Source organism: Tetrahymena thermophila (assembly GCF_000189635.1).
Source record: "Tetrahymena thermophila SB210 genomic scaffold scf_8254718, whole genome shotgun sequence".
NCBI classification, from domain to species: Eukaryota; Ciliophora; class Oligohymenophorea; order Hymenostomatida; family Tetrahymenidae; genus Tetrahymena; species Tetrahymena thermophila.
The window spans coordinates 162,145-179,488 of record NW_002476483.1 but is presented as its reverse complement, the minus strand read 5'-3'; the positions used below and the strand labels follow the sequence as shown (position 1 = coordinate 179,488).

Genomic DNA, 17,344 nt, shown 5'->3' with positions numbered 1-17,344 from the left:
CAGAAACAGAGGGTTTGTTTGCTTAAGAGGATTTAATTTATTTAAGTCAATTTAATTTTTTTATTTTTTATAAATAATTTATTTACTTACAAAAATATTAACGATATTTATAAATATAAAATCAATAATAATATCTATAAATCTATCTATCTATCTATCAAACTATTTTTATTTTAGGTTAAAAACACTTTTTCAAAATATTTTATAATAAAATATATAATATTATTCAAACATTTAATATTTATTCATCCTTTTTTCACTAGTTGTTTATCAATCGAATTATATTTTAAAGACAACTAATCTTTTTGATTTTAGACACTTGCTTATTAGTTTGAATCCTTATGATTTACTCATAGAGCTAAAAATTTTATTATAAATTTGTGTAAATTTTAAATAAATATCAAAATAGAATAAACTTTTAAATTAAAAATTATTCTTTAAATTTATCAAAAAATATTATTAGTGGAATAAAAAAGATAAAAAAATAAATCAAATAAAAGCTATCAAATAAATTCAAAGGACTTTTTTGTTTTATATTCATTTTTATATTTTAAAAAATCACAATCCAAAATAAATAAACTATTTTTACTCTAGATAAAGTGTCAAATTTGAGAGATTCATGCAATTTGATAAACCAGAAACTAAGCCTTATGCGCCTTCATCACCAATTTCAGGCTTACTTTTTAAATATTGAAGAAAAAATTAAGTTTATTAGAAGCAAAAAATGAAGAAAAAATATGAAATAATAAATAACATTAATTAATAATAAAAGCAAACTTTGAAAATAAATTTATTATCTAAATTAACAAAAAAAGAATAAAAAAAAAGCAAGCACAATAAAAAGTAAAAGAAAAAAGAGCTTTATTGCTATAAATTAGTTTTTATAATACAAAATATCACCTTCCATAATAATTAAATTGATATTAGTAAAGGTGAAGAGTCAAATTTGAGAGATTAATGCAATTTGCTAAACAAGAACCTAAGCCTGATGCACCCATAGTACCAATTTGACTGCCACTTTTTAAATATTGAAGAAAAAATAAAGTTTATTAGAAGGAAAAAATGAAGAAAAAATATGGAATAATAAGTTTAATTAATTAATAATAAAAGATAAAGTTGAAAATAAAAGGATGAGCTAAGTTAAAAAAGAAAGAAAGAACAAAAAAAAAGCAAGCACAATAAAAAGAAAAAGAAAAAAGAGCTTTATTGTTTTTAATTAGTTTTTATAATTAAAAATATCACAATCCAAAACAAATAAACTGTTTTTACTCAAGGTTAATTGTCAAATTTGAAAGATTAATGCAATTTGCTAAACCAGAACCTAAGTCTAATGCACCTTCATCACCAATATAATTATCCCTTTTTAAATATTGAAGAAAAAATAAAGTTTATAAGAAGGAAAAAATGAAGAAAAAATATGGAATAATAAATAAGATTAATTAATTAATAATAAAAGATAAAGTTGAAAATAAAATTATGAGCTAAGTTAAAAAAGAAAGAAAGAACAAAAAAAAAGCAAGCACAATAAAAAGAAAAAGAAAAAAAGAGCTTTATTGTTTTTAATTAGTTTTTATAATTTAAAATATCACAATCCAAAACAAATAAACTTTTTTTACTAAAGTTAAAGTGTCAGATTTGAGAGATTAATGCAATTTGCTAATGCAGAACCTAAGCCTGATGCACCTTCGTCATGAATTCCATTCCACCTTTTTAAATATTGAAGAAAAAATAAAGTTTATTAGAAGGAAAAAATGAAGAAAAAATATGGAATAATAAGATTAATTAATTATAATAAAAGATAAAGTTGAAAATAAAATGATGAGCTAAGTTAACAAAGAAAGAAAGAACAAAAAAAAAAGCAAGCACAATAAAAAGAAAAAGAAAAAAGAGCTTTATTGTTTTTAATTAGTTTTTATAATTAAAAATATCACAATCCAAAACAAATAAACTGTTTTTACTAAAGGTCAAGTGTCAAATTTGAGAGATTAATGCAATTTGCTAATGCAGAACCTAAGCCTGATGCACCTTCGTTATGAATTAAATTGAAACTTTTTAAATATTGAAGTAAAATATGTCATTAAATAGTTATTAGAAGGAAAAAATGAAGAAAAAATATTGAATAATAAGATTAATTAATTAATAATAAAGCAAAAGTTGAAAATAAAATTATGAGCTAAATTTACAAAGAAAGAAGAAAAAAAAGCAATTATAATTCAAAATATCACAATCCAAAACAAATAAACTGTTTTTACGAAAGGTCAAGTGTCAAATTTGAGAGATTAATGCAATTTGCTAAACCAGAACCTAAGCCTGATGCACCTTCGACATCAATTTAATTAGAACTTTTTAAATATTGAAGAAAAAATAAATCATTAAATAGTTAATTAGAAGGAAAAAATGAAGAAAAAATATGGAATAATAAGATTAATTAATTAATAATAAGAGCAAAAGTTGAAAATAAATTTACGAGCTAAATTAACAAAGAAAGAAAGAAGAAAAAAAAGCAATTATAATTAAAAATATCACAATCCAAAACAAATAAACTGTTTTTACCGAAGATCAAGTGTCAAATTTGAGAGATTAATGCAATTTGCTAAACCAGAACCTAAGCCTGATGCACCTTCGTCGCCAATTTAATTCTTACTTTTTAAATATTGAAGAAAAAATATCATTAAATAGTAAATTAGAAGGAAAAAATGAAGATCAAATATGAAATAATAAAATTAATTAATAATAAAAGAAAAAGTTGAAAATAAAATGATGAGCTAAATTAATAAAGAAAGAACAAAAAAAAAGCAAAGCAAGCACAATAAAAAGAAAAAGAAAAAAGGGCTTTATTTTTTTTAATTAGTTTTTATAATTCAAAATATCACAATCTAAAACAAATAAACTGTTTTTACTAAAAGACAAGTGTCAAATTTGAGAGATTAATGCAATTTGCTAAACCAGAACCTAAGTCTGATGCACCTTCATTACCAATTTAATTTTCACTTTTTAAATATTGAAGAAAAAATATATATCATTAAATAGTTAATTAGATGGAAAAAATGAAATAAAAAATGAAATACAAAGATTAATTAATTAATAATAAAAGCAAAAGTTGAAAATAAAATTATGAGCTAAATTAACAAAGAAAGAACTAAAAAAAAGCAAGCACAATAAAAAGAAAAAGAAAAAGAAAAATGAGCTTTATTGTTTTTAATTAGTTTTTATAATTCAAAATATCACAATCCAAAACAAATAAACTGTTTTTACAAAAGGTCAAGTGTCAAATTTGAGAGATTAATACAATTTGCTAATGCAGAACCTAAGCCTGATGCACCCATTGCACCAATTTAATTGCGACTTTTTAAATATTGAAGAAAAAATATGTCATTAAATAGTTAATTAGAAGGATAAAATGAAGAAAAAATATGAAATAATAAGATTAATTAATTAATAATAAAAGCAAAAGTTGAAAATAAAATTATGATCTATATTAACAAAGAAATAAAAAAAAAAGCAAATCAAGCACAATAAAAAAAAAAAGAAAAAAGAGCTTTCTTTTTTTTAATTAGTTTTTATAATTAAAAATATCACAATCCAAAACAAATAAACTATTTTTACCGAAGGTAAAGTGTCAAATTTTAGAGATTAATGCAATTTGCTAAACCAGAACCTAAGCCTGATGCACCTTCATCACCAATTTAATGGTCACTTTTTAAATATTGAAGAAAAAATATATCATTAAATAGTAAATTAGAAGGAAAAAATGAGAAAAAATATCAAATAATAAAATTAATTAATTAAAAATAAAAGCACAAGTTGAAAATAAAATGATGAGATAAGTTAACAAAAAAAGAACAAAAAAAAGCAAGTACAAAAAAAAGAAAAAGAAAAAAGAGCTTTATTGCTTTAAATTAGTTTTTATAATTAAAAATATCACAATCTAAAACAAATAAACTGTTTTTACGCAAGGTAAAGTTTCATTTTTGAAAGATTAATGCAATTTTTTAAAGCAGAACCTAGGCCTGATGCACCTTCATCACCAATTTAATTGTCACTTTTTAAAATTTGAAGAAAAAATATATCATTAAATAGTTAATTAGAAGGAAAAAATGTTTATAAATTAAATAGGCATTTATTTCACTCTAGTTAATTAGGAGGAAAAAATGAAGAAAAAATATGAAAAAAATAAGATAATGAATAATTAATAAAATTAACAAAGAATAAAAAATAAGTAATCATAATAAAAAGAAAAAGGAAAACAAATCAAATCAAATCAAATAAACTAAAAGAGCTTTAATGTTTTAAATTAACTTTTATAATTAAAAATACTACAATCCAAAATAAATATAATGTTTTTATTAAGTTTAATTATCAATAGCAAAAAATGAAGAAAAAATATAAAATGATAAAAAATGATTAATAAATTATTTAAAAATTAAAATAAAAATTAAGTTAAAATAGATAGCTAAAAAATTTTAGTTTGTTTTAATAAAAATCAATAAATAAATTAAGAATGATGATAATTTCTTTTATAAAAATTATTTATTTAAATAAATCGAAAGTTAAATAAATAAAAAGTATTAATAATAATAAAAATAATATTTATAAATAAAATATACTGGAGATCAATATAAAGATTCTAATGAGATAAAAGCGAAGAGCTTAAAAACTTTTTTTATTAATTTATATAAATTTAAAGGATATTAATTTAAAAATTAATAATTACTTCTTCTAATTTGTAGTAACTTTTTTTCTATTATATCATTTATTTATTTTTTCAAAAATATTGAATAGCAATTTATGAAATTTAATTAATTAATAATAAATAGATAGATAGATAAAAAGAACAAATAAATATAATAATTAATTAATTAATTATCAAATATTAATTTTTATATATTTGGTTTTATGAAGAGATAGATATCACAGATAAATTAATTTAGCTTTCATTATTTAAACTTAATATTTGAATTTAAAACATATTCTTAAAAATAAATAAATAAATAAATAAATAAATAAATAAATAAATAAATATATTAGGAATTAGAGATAGCCTATTACTAATTTAGTCATATTTGAAAAAATTCTACTAGTTAATTAATGTTCTTAAAAATTAATTATAAAAATAATGTTTATCAGTAGATTTTTCTGTTTTAGCTCTGTAAATTTAGGAATATTTATAATCTCTAATTATAACAAGATACCATACAAACATTTCATGGTTTGCATGCCATTTACTATGAAATAGATTTTTATTTATTAAAAAATCTGATTTTTATATTTTATCATAGAATTATAATTTAATAATATAGCACTTCCATGAATTAAATTCTTGCGAACGCTGAGATGCAAGAATTTAATTCATGGATAAGCTATAAATTAGATTAATTTAATAAATAAAAAATCATTAAATTTAGTAATTTAAGTTTTTTTTTATTTTTTTTAAAATAAAATTAATAATTTTAAATTACCTGATTTATTTTTTATAATAGTTTTTTGATTTATAATATTAATTACATTTTTAATTTTTTTTAAAGTTAGATAAACATTAAAATTAATTAATTATGTTGGTAAATAAATAAAAAATTTTCAAGGTTAATAAAAAAAATATTTTTATTAAAATTTATTAATAATATAATAATTTATCTTTTTAAAATAAAGGGTATCAATCAAATCATTAAGATATTAATTATCTGATACTTTCTTTAGTTTAAATTAAATCTTCAGATTAATTTATCTAAGATTTTAGAAAGTTATTTGATTTTTTAGAAATGAGTATCCACTTTTATTTATGCTAAGCATAATAGATTTCAAGTAGAATTAAAATAAGCAAAGTCATAAATCCATCTTGAGATTTAAATTTAGAGGAATATTTCTTTATTGTGTCCAAATTTTATTGGCAATATTGTTTTATTAAATTTTCATCAAACTTCCATGCACCTTCAGAATTTACCAAATTAAGCAAATTTTCTATCTGAGGGATAGAAGGATAGCTTTCTTCTTTCTAGTACTCTCTTTCAGGTAATGTATTTTTAAAATGATCATCAAATTAATAATTACTACTTTAAGACATTTATAAAAATTCATAATTCTGATTGCTTTCATATTTTTTTGAAGATGTGAAAAAATTCTTAATTTTAGTAAATATTGATGAAGATGTTGTGGATTTTTAAGAATTTTATAAAGATGTATTATATTTTAAAGAAATTGATGATCCCATATTTATCATTGATAATTTCGTTATTTAACTATTTAAATCTTAATTAATTTGCAAACTAATCTAGTTTGCACTATTAATAATGTTATTAATTTGCAAATCAATCTAGTTTGCACTATTAATAATGTTATTCATTTCTTCTAATATGTCTTCTTACTAATAGTTTGTATACTATTTAATATGAGGTATATTTCCATACATAATTTTTTATTCATCATTCAAAGTTTTAATTACACAGATTGAAGCAGTTTTTTCTGTGAGAAGCTAATAGTCAATTGATTACTAAACTAACGATATGTTATAGTCTTCTTACATTATATTTTCATTTAAAAAGAGTTGTTTTCCAATTTTAAATACAGATTATTATAGCCCTGGGTTACATACAAAACTATCTTACATTTCTAACTTTATTTACTTCTAAATTTTTTATTTTTTACTAGAATCGAAATATTCTATTGAAATTTACTTTTATGTTTCATTCAAGCTTGAACAGTCTAAAGTAGGTTTGAAAAAGAAATGAATATTTAGTACTTCATCTTTAAAGACGCAAGGAAAGTTAGTCATAGAAGGATAAGTAGATTCAAAAATATTGTTATCATAATTTATTTGGAACTTATCGAGGGTAGGAGTTAAGCAAACAGAGAGCATTTCGATGATAATTTCAGACAAATCACATTTAAGATCTACAATCTTAGAAATACCTTTGCCAGTAATAGCACTCTCCTCAATTAAATACTTATCTGCACCTGACCCAAAACCAATAGAGTTGATTCTGTTAAGTTTATTATTTTTTCTAATCAACTTTACAACTTCTTTGGGGGATTTGACTTCACCATCTGTCAACAAAAATATTTATTTGTTGTATCCATCAATTTTAGTTTCCTTAAAAACGCTTTATAGAGGTTTATATATTTCGGTTCCTCCTAAATCAGCAGTGTAATTTTTTATTATTTTGATTGCTTTTTCTAGGCTATTGGTATCATATTTGATTGAAGATTAAAATAACTTTTCATAAGAAGAGCCAAAGCTGACTACATTGAAGTAGCTATCTATAGGGAGACTCTTTAAGAATAAAATAAGAGCCTCACAAGCCTTTTGTATAGGCTATCCACTCATAGATCGACTCCTATCTAATAAGAAAATAAACTCACTTCTTGAAGAATTCAGGTGATCAATTACCTCTGAGTTAATTTTTTACTAGAATTCATCACTAAAAACATCATCTCCTTTATGTATAGCTGCTCTAATAACGTCATCTAACTCTTTAGTTACTTCTTCATTAAAATTAGGAATAAAAGAAACCATCACAGAGTTGCTCACGGGAAGAACAGCTCTTTTTACTGAGTCTTCGTGGTAAATCTTGCTTTATCCAAAAATAACTTGAGGTTCAAACATGCCTTCGAAAGCAAATACAAGTTAGAAACCTAAATCTTTTTATTAAAGAGCTTGACTCAAATCAAATTTAATTGTGTTATCATCAATCACCTTTTTTTAAGCAGGATATCCTCTTGATTCAGCATAAGTAATTTTACCAGTGCAGAATAAATCTAAAGTTAGAACATTTTTTCCTAGTTTAGCAGAGACTTCATCCTCACAGTATTGAAGTGGTATTTAGGCGATAAAATACTTATTCAGTACACTAGAAATTTATTAAGAAAAAACAAGATTAATTTCTACTTTCTGGCTTGGAGGCAAGTTTCCTAAAAGTATTTTGCAATATTCTTGATCTTTCTCTGTAGAAGTCTCAGCATATGAAACAAAATTACCTTGTTATTTATTTTCTTGATATTCGTTTTTTGCCTCAGATTTTTCCTTGATGATTCCTTTTATGGTTTTTTCGTTGAATTTGGCTTCAAATGATTCTAAACAAATGCCTTCCTAAATAATTAATAGAAATTGATATAATAAATTCTGATAAGTTTTTATTTGATATTAAAAATATTCAAAATAATAGATCAAACAAATTATCAGAAAATTTCAAAAATTAATCTTTAAGAAAATAATAGTTAAAGTGTGTCTTTTTAATCCATTAATTATTAAATTTTTTCTATCCTTTATTTGAAATGAAATCGGATTAGTTCATATTTAAAAATGAAATCTATCCTGTCATAAATAAACATATCTTATAAAAAGGTAAAAAAAGATTAAATGATAAAATAGTATTTAAATAGACAAAAAATTAAAATTTTAATAATATATTTTTATGCCTATTTTTTTCTTAAATAAAATAAAGATAGGATGACTAGTTGGGTTTTTCTCCAAATCCAAAGAAAACTATATATTTTAATATCAATTTTAAATATTAAAATAAGACATATGTATAAAATAAATTAAATACTATCAAAATTTAATATTATTACCTTGGTTTTCAATTACCAATTATTTCATTTTGGGTAATGAATGATTCATTAGAATTTTTTTTAGTTTCTTTAATTTCTTTTGGATTCGACTTCATGATTTTATTTAAAATAACCCAGACCCCTAATTGGCCCTATTGTATAAGTTTTTATTATATATTTTAATTCAATCAGATTTAATTACTTTTGAACCATCTTATTTCTACTTAGCTTACCTAATAAATAAATTAAGTATATACCATTTTGCTATATTTGAAAAATAACTTTTTATTCTAATTTGAGACTTTAATTTATTTTTTTGTATTTAATTGCACTAAATAAACTGAATAGAATGAGTATAATATCGCCATAAGAATCTTTAAAAAAACATAGAAATAGCAACTTTAGCTAAATGGTTAAAGAATTAGGAGGAAAGTTTCATAAAAATATTTTGAACTAATCTTGATCTTTATCAGTAGAAGTTTCAGCGTATGAAATAAAGTTAGCTTATTTTATTGATATTCATTTATTGCCTCCGATTTTTCTTGATAATTCCTTTCATCGTTTTTTCGTTGAATTTGGCTTACAAATGATTCTAACTAAATAAATGCCTTCCTAAATTGGAAAATGAAAATAATAATTCGTTTCATAGTATTCACTGTCTGAATTATTTATAATTTTTTTATTAAAGCTGTTTTCAATATGTTATCGATAAACTAGCATATATAATTAAACACTTTTAAGTTTTGCTGGTATTTTAGATGATATTTAAGAGCCATCAGTTGTAAGTTAAAAGTCTAAAGATCATAGTTTTAATTTATTATTCTTGTATTAATATGTGTATTTAACAAACATAAATATCATATATAAATAGTTGTATGATTATAAAATAAGGATTAATAATAATTCATATCATAAAATCTGATATTTTAAATAATCATAATAATAGATCAGCTTTCAATACAAATAAATTTAAAAAGGGATAAAATAAAATTTAGATGATGTTTCAAAAATGAAAATACTAAAAAAAGATTAAATGATATAATAAAATATTTTAATTGGTTACAATATTAAAATTTTTACATTTTTTTAATTTTATATATTTTTTTTAATAAAAAGCTTTAGTTATTAAGAATAAAAAATTTACATTTTTATGCTTTTTTCTTTTCTAATATAAAGTAGCTGTAATTGATTGATTGGTGAATAATTTAAATTTAAAATATTTATTTTATTAAATTATTTTTATTTCACTTTTTAAATTATTATATTGTCACTACAAAAACTAAATATCAAAGTCTATTTAAATATGTATTCAAAATTTTAATAAATTTCAAATCACTGCTTTTAATTTGTTATAAAATTTTGTTAAAACTATTTTCACTCTATTATGATTGCATTTTTTTAATATTTATTTTTTGAAGTAATTCCTTTAATGTTTTACTGTGATAAACACCCAAAATATTATTTTGAGGATTTAACATAATCCTTCATCATAATAAACAAAAATTATACTTATTAAAATAAGATTATTTTTTATTATAGTTATTGACTTTTATGATCAAATAAAGATTAAGTTTTAATTTAAAAAAATAAATGAATTTCTTTTCAAATAAATAAATAAAATTAAAAATCATTACAATGTTAATTTACTATTAATAAATCGCTAAAAATAGTCCTATTGGTGATCTTGTAAAATAAAAAAATTGGCAAATTTAATTATTCAATGTGAAATATAATAAACAAAGTGTTTTCATGCTTTTTTTTGATAAGCAATACACAATTCTTTAACTAAATTAAAATAAATAATTATTAAAATAAACCCTCTAAGATAAGTTAGAAAAATAAATAATAATAAAATGCTTGATTAGTTAGACATCTTTGGTAGTTAAATTTTCCTAAGATTTAACAAATAACAAACATATAACACAAGATTAGGTTCATACGTTACCCTCATAATATATGTACTTATCTCTTACAGGCTATTCGGATTAATTGTAGATGTAGTTCAAAGAAATAATCCATAGGTCATCTACAACGAAAGATAAGTAGATGATCCTGCTGCATTTTAGGCTTCAAGTAAAAGTTTTCCCATGGCTTTTGCAATGGAAAATCAAGATAATTTTAATTATTATATTGATGAAAGCATCTATACAGTCTCTGCTTTTTGGAACTAAAAGGTTTTAACTTTCAATGAGACTAGTTAGTAGTATATCTCTACTTTCAATCAGTTGAGCATAAATGTCCAACCTTGCACAATTGAAAATTTCTAAAATCTTGATAACCAAAAATACTATCTTAATCTTAACTACACTAATATGTATTGTCTTCCTCCTGATTTTGAGTTGCCAATTTAAGGGGACTTCCCATCTATAGTTTACTCAGAAATTCAGATTACAGTTAAGAAATGCACTAAAAATTGTTAGTCCTAAGAAGTTTTGGAAAAATTTCTTTAAAAGTCTAGCTTTGGTCTTTAGATATCTGACTCCTATGTAGATCCAACTGTTAGTGACAATCCATTCAAAATTTACTCTAGAGATATGTTTTGGGCTACTAGTACTGAACTCCCAAAAGATGCTAACGTTTACATCCGTAATAATTATGTGTATAGTGATTTTGGATGGTTTTTTCCTGATGTGACAACTTAGAGATTTCCTGCTTATAGTTTTTCAGAAAGTTTTGTAAATAGCGCAATTAATTTTTATTTTTGTTTAAAAATATTGTTTAAAAATCTTTTAAAATATTTATTTTTTTATATATAAAAGGAATATCCACCATCGTTTTAGGATTATTTTCTTACCATTTTTTTCAGATTTGAAAAGTAAAAAGAGGGTGTCTATAAAAGATCATACTAAAGATTCAATTCTATTCTATCTGAAATTGGAGGATTTACTTAGAGTTTTCTTGCTATTGGTTATTTGGTTTGTAAAAAAATATCACAGACAAAGTTAGATATTGAATTAATTAACAAAGCATTTAAATTTGAAGGTAGTTTAAAAAGCAAATAAGAAAATGAGGAAAAAGAAGAAAATTAAAGTATATGCCAATAACAAAAGTAAGGAAATAAAAAAAAGAAGTAAAGGTAAAAAAATATAAAGAATTCCAAAGTTAATTTTACTAGCAGTGATGAGAATTTGAAAAAAATTAATTAAACATTAAAAAATAAAAGTTTAAATTTTAGTTAAAAAAGTTAAATAGATGAAAACGAGTAAAAACAAATTCAGCCTTCAAGCCCCCAAAAAAATAGTCTTATTTAGTAAGATTAAAAATCTGATTAATTGTATTCCAATTTAAATGAATAAGACAATGTTTTGGAATAAAACGAAAATAAAAAAAGCAACTAATTAAAAATTTCCTAACTGATGATGAGCTATTTTCAAGACTAGAACACTTAATTAAAAAAACCAGTTGATGAAATAACTGAAAACCAAGAATAAGAAATTGATAACTAACAAACCAAAAGGTTTTCTGAGAAAGAATAAGAGAAAAGCAAGAAATAAGTTGAGGATTAGTTCAAAAAGAACTTTGATGATTAAATGAGTTCTATGTAACTTAGTGTTTGGTAGTATTTAAAATCATCCATCTTTTGTTGTTTTAGTAAACTTTACAAAGAATAAAAAAATATAATAAATTATAGTAGAGAAAAGCTTTATTATAACATTGATATATTCAACATTATTAATAAACTAAATGAATTAGAAAAGTTAAAAAGACTAATTTTTGATCAAGATCAGCTCAAATTGTTTGATTACTTACCTAAACCAACCATATAAACTGATATTTGTTTTAAATAAAATGACAAAAAAGAAGATATAGAAATTGACTTGCTTTATCAAGATAATAGATCAGAATTATAAAAGGCATGTGAAAGCTTTTAAGCCTATTAAAATATAGCTCATAAAAACGATTAATCCACTTTAGATCAAAAGCTAATCAACTAACTGGACCCAGCTCTAAAATAAATGTTCAAATAGATGAGCGAAAAAGATAAAAACTCTTTTATACTCTCTTTAAGCCGTTCAATAACACCTACAAGTAATAGAACAAAATTTAGGTTAAATTTATTTGATTAAAAATAGAAAGACATAAGAGATAAACTATGGTGGGGGGTTGATATACGGGATCCTCTGGTATGGAGGGAGTCGATATCTGGGACCCATCATAAAAAATTATTAAGAAAATCTGAATTAGTTGAAGATTATTTTAACTGAATTTATATTAAATTTATTATTTAATTTTATATGCTGATTAATTATTAAGGTTAATAATTTGACATTAATTTTTATGTGTTTTTATTATATTTTTTTTATTAATTATATTTGAATTTCTTTTAATCTTTAATTACCTAAATCTATTGCTCATTAAATATTTTCATATTCATCTATTTAGTCATATTTTCCTTAATAAAAAATAATTTCTTAAAATTTTTAAGTAATGTTATTAAAAACAAAAGACTACTAAGTCTATTATCCAATTTATCATTATTTTTATGTTTTAATAATTTTAGATATTCTGGATTATCTAGAAAATTAGCTGATAATAATTAACTTAGTCTATAAAATATCTATTTTTTATGAAAAAAAAATATCATAATTTTCATATTAAATTGTATTTTTATATTCTTCAGTATAATTGTAGATGTCTCTCATATTATAAAAAACAATAAAAAATATTTTATTTGATAGTTAATATAAATTATATAATCTAAGAGGTAGAATATTAATTTTAAAAAAAATTCAAAAATAACTTTATAAATTTGCATTAAGATATCTATCGTCTGTCTGGATTTAGCGTAAGTAATTTTTCCATTTCAGAATAAATCTAAACTTAGAACATTTTTTCCTAGCTTTGCAGAAATTTCATCCTCAAGAGAGTTGATTGAAGTGGTATTTAAGCAATAAAATCCTTATTCAATATACTAGAAATTTATTAAGAATAAACAAGATCAATTTCTACTCTCTGATTAGGTGGTAATTTCCCTAAAATTATTATGCAATAGTCTAGATCTTTTCAGTAGAAATCTCAGCATATGAAAAAATGTTCGTTTTTTGCCTAAGATTTTTCCTTTTTGGTCTTTTCAATGAATTTGGTTTCAAATGATTCTGGACATATATATGCCTTCCTAAATTGGAAAATAATAATTGGCTTCAGAGTATTCAATTCATTGTAAGAGTTGCTAAGAAATATTTAAGTTAAAGCTGTTTTCATTATATTGTTGATTATTTAGGATTATTTTAAAAAGTTTTAAGTATCGCTGGTACATTAGATGATTTTTAAGAATCATCAGTAGCTAGTTAAAATCAAAAGTTTTTAGTTTTAGTTTAAAAAGGCTTTACTAATTTCTAATTAATTAATCATTTAATAATCAATGTAATAAAATCTGATATTAATATCTATTTAATAATAAAAACAATCATGATAATAAATCAAAAAGCAGAACCAACAAATTTAATAAGGAATAATAGGAAGTTTATTTGATAACAATAATAGTTAAATAGTGTTTACTAATTTGACATAATTGTTAAATGTTTTCCATCCTTTATTTAAAATGAAATCTAATTAATATAGTAGATATAAATGATAAGTGATTATTTAAATTTAAAATATTAATTTTATTAAATTATTATTATTTCGATTTATAAAGTAAATTATTTTATGTTTGATTATATTGTCACTATAAAGACCAAATATTAAAGTTTATTTAAATAAGTATTAAAAATTTTATTATATAGCGAAATACCATTCAAAAATTTAGTGAATTTGAGATCACTATTTTTTTGAATGGCTGGTGCGTTTGAAATCACAATAATAAATAAAATTTTGCTTTGTTAAAAATATTTTCACTTTATTATGATTATATATATTTTTAATAATTATTTTTTTATTTATATATTTTTTAAACTTTGTTATTCATTTTGTTAAAGATTTTCTTTTGTTATAAACACCTAAAATATTATTTTGAGGATTTAAAATAATGCTTCAGCTAAAGCTTAATAAACAAAAATATTACTTAGAAAATTAAATTATTTATTATTTAAGTTAAATTTATAATAAAATTAATTTAAAATATTAAATAAATAAAATTATTTTTTTATTGATTTATATGATCAAATAAAGATTAAGTATTAATTAAACAAATTATATGGATTTATTTCTTTTTATAAAATTAAAAATTCTTAGATAAACTGACCATAGAATAAATAGATCACTAAAAATAATCCTATTGGTGATCTTTTAAATTTAAAAAAATTAGTTTAATGAATTATTCAATGTTTATTATTAACTAATCGAACTACTAATTTTTATTTTTTATTTTTATTTTTTGATAAGCAATACACAATTCTTTAATTAAATTATAATAAATAATTATTAATATAAGCGCATTAAGATAAATAAGTTAGAAAAAGAAATATTATAAAATGCTAGAATAGTTAGACATCTTTGGTAGTTAAATTTTCCTAAGATTTAACAAATAACAAACATATAACACAAGATTAGGTTCATACGTTACCCTCATAATATATGTACTTATATGTTACAGGCTATTCGGATTAATTGTAGATGTAGTTCAAAGAAATAATCCATAGGTAATCTACAACGAAAGATAAGTAGATGATCCTGCTGCATTTTAGGCTTCAAGTAAAAGTTTTCCCATGGCTTTTGCAATGGAAAATCAAGATAATTTTAATTACTATATTGATGAAAGCATCTATACAGTCTCTGCTTTTTGGATCTAAAAGGTTTTAACTTTCAATGAGACTAGTTAGTAGTATATCTCTACTTTCAATCAGGTGAGCATAAATGTCCAACCTTGCACAATTGAAAATTTCTAAAATCTTGATAACCAAAAATACTATCTTAATCTTAACTATACTAATATGTATTGTCTTCCTCCTGATTTTGAGTTGCCAATTTAAGGGGACTTCCCATCTATAGTTTACTCAGAAATTCAGATTACAGTTAAGAAGTGCACTAAAAATTGTTAGTCCTAAGAAGTTCTGGAAAAATTTCTTTAAAAGTCTAGCTTTGGTCTTTAGATATCTGACTCCTATGTAGATCCAACTGTTAGTGACAATCCATTCAAAATTTACTCTAGAGATATGTTTTGGGCTACTAGTACTGAACTCCCAAAAGATGCTAACGTTTACATCCGTAATAATTATGTGTATAGTGATTTCGGATGGTTTTTTCCTGATGTGACAACTTAGAGATTTCCTGCTTATAGTTTTTCTGAAAGTTTTGTAAATACGCAAGAAATTTTTTATTCAAAAATATTTTTTAAAAATCTTTTAAAATATTTATTTTTATAAAAAAAAGGAATATCCGCCATCGTTTTAGGATTATTTTCTTACCATTTTTTTCAGATTTGAAAAGCAAAAAGAGGGTGTCTATAAAAGATCATACTTAAGATTCAATTCAATTTTGTCTGAAATTGGAGGATTTACTTAGAGTTTTCTTGCTATTGGTTATTTGGTTTGCAAAAAAATATCACAAACAAAGTTAGATATTGAATTGATTAATAAAGCATTTAAATTTGAAGGGAGTTTAAAAAGCAAATAAGAAAATGAGGAAAAAAAGCAGAGAAATAAAAAAAAGCTGAAAAAGTAAAAATAAAATTAAGAAAATATAAACAGTGCCCAAGTTAATTTTACTAGCAGTGACGAAAATTTGAAAAAAAATAATTAAACATTTAAAAATGATATATAAAACTTTAGTGAAAAAAGTTAAATAGATGAAAACGAATAAAAACAAACTCTCCCTTCGAGCCCCCAAAAAAATAGCCTTATTTATAAAGGTTAAAAATCTGATAAATTTTATTGCGATTTAAATCAGTAAGACGCTGTTTTGGAATAAAAAGAAAATAAAAAAAGCAATAAATTAAAAATTTCTTAGCTGATAACAAGTTATTTTCAAGACTAGAGTGCTTAATTAAAAAAATCAGTTGAAATAACTGATAATAAAGAATAACAAACTTATAACTTATAATTCAAAAGGTCTTCTGACAAAGAAAAAGAGAAAAGCAAGAAATAAGTTGAGGATTAGTTCAAAAAGCACTTTGATAATTAAATGAGTTCTATGTAGCTTAGTGTTTGGTAGTATTTCAAATCTACTATCTTTTCTTGTTTTAGTAAACTGCACAAGGAGTAAAAAAATATAATAAATTATAGTAGAGAAAAGCTTTATTATAACATTGATATATTCAACATCATTCATAAATTAAATGAATTAGAAAAATTAAAAAGACTGATTTTTGATCAAGATCAGCTCAAGTTGTTTGATTACTTGCCGAAACCTACCATCTAAACTGATATTTGTTTTACTTAAAATGACAAAAAAGAAGATATAGAAATAGACTTGCTTTATCAAGATAATAGATCAGAATTATAAAAGGCATGTGAAAGCTTTTAAGCCTATCAAAATATAGCTCATAAAAACGATTAATCCACTTTAGATCAAAAGCTAATCAACTAACTTGACCCAGCTCTAAAAGAAATGTTCAAATAGCTAAACGAAAAAGATAAAAATTCTTTTAGACTAGCTTTAAGCTAATAAGTATCACCTAAAAGTAATCCAACAAAGTAAAGGCTTAATTTATTTGATTAATAATTGAAAGACATAAAAGATAAACTATTCAAAAAATCAGACCATTATAACCTATAATTTAACAACCAAACTTAGGAGAGTTAGTTATAAGATGATGAATTTGAAGAAGCATAGCAAAACAACAAAAAGAAGAAGTTAAATACTTTTGTGAGTAATATGAATTAACTATCTTAACTATGAGATTATTTATTATTTAGATTGG

At 21.9% G+C, this 17,344-nt stretch overlaps 5 protein-coding genes across 5 annotated transcripts; 3 read left to right on the top strand and 2 right to left on the bottom strand. All coding sequences in view use genetic code 6, as the record gives it.

Annotated features, from left to right (window-relative positions):
- Positions 1 to 558: 558 nt before the first annotated feature.
- Positions 559 to 3,969, bottom strand: TTHERM_000809289 (cyclic nucleotide-binding domain protein; the record flags this gene model as incomplete). Its single annotated transcript, XM_012796558.1, has 11 exons — positions 559 to 679; positions 901 to 1,017; positions 1,270 to 1,359; positions 1,617 to 1,706; positions 1,959 to 2,048; positions 2,253 to 2,342; positions 2,554 to 2,643; positions 2,901 to 2,990; positions 3,256 to 3,345; positions 3,607 to 3,696; positions 3,953 to 3,969. The coding sequence occupies 11 exons, from the start codon at positions 3,967 to 3,969 to the stop codon at positions 559 to 561; spliced, it is 975 nt and encodes a 324-aa protein (XP_012652012.1).
- A 1,693-nt stretch (positions 3,970 to 5,662) lies between these two features.
- On the bottom strand, positions 5,663 to 8,593 carry TTHERM_00809270 (type A von willebrand factor domain protein; the record flags this gene model as incomplete). The annotated part of the gene is made up of 2 exons (XM_001012027.2): positions 5,663 to 8,079; positions 8,566 to 8,593. The coding sequence occupies 2 exons, from the start codon at positions 8,591 to 8,593 to the stop codon at positions 5,663 to 5,665; spliced, it is 2,445 nt and encodes an 814-aa protein (XP_001012027.2).
- Positions 8,594 to 10,397: 1,804 nt separating this feature from the next.
- TTHERM_00809260 (transmembrane protein, putative) lies at positions 10,398 to 12,749 on the top strand (the record flags this gene model as incomplete). The annotated part of the gene is made up of 2 exons (XM_001012026.3): positions 10,398 to 11,219; positions 11,304 to 12,749. The coding sequence occupies 2 exons, from the start codon at positions 10,398 to 10,400 to the stop codon at positions 12,747 to 12,749; spliced, it is 2,268 nt and encodes a 755-aa protein (XP_001012026.3).
- A 427-nt stretch (positions 12,750 to 13,176) lies between these two features.
- Positions 13,177 to 13,416, top strand: TTHERM_000809259 (hypothetical protein; the record flags this gene model as incomplete). The annotated part of the gene is made up of 2 exons (XM_012796557.1): positions 13,177 to 13,330; positions 13,385 to 13,416. 2 exons carry the CDS (start codon positions 13,177 to 13,179, stop codon positions 13,414 to 13,416), a joined length of 186 nt encoding a protein of 61 aa, XP_012652011.1.
- Positions 13,417 to 14,957: 1,541 nt separating this feature from the next.
- On the top strand, positions 14,958 to 17,322 carry TTHERM_00809250 (small GTP-binding domain protein; the record flags this gene model as incomplete). Its single annotated transcript, XM_001012025.2, has 2 exons — positions 14,958 to 15,779; positions 15,856 to 17,322. 2 exons carry the CDS (start codon positions 14,958 to 14,960, stop codon positions 17,320 to 17,322), a joined length of 2,289 nt encoding a protein of 762 aa, XP_001012025.2.
- Between the last annotated feature and the right edge of the window lie 22 nt (positions 17,323 to 17,344).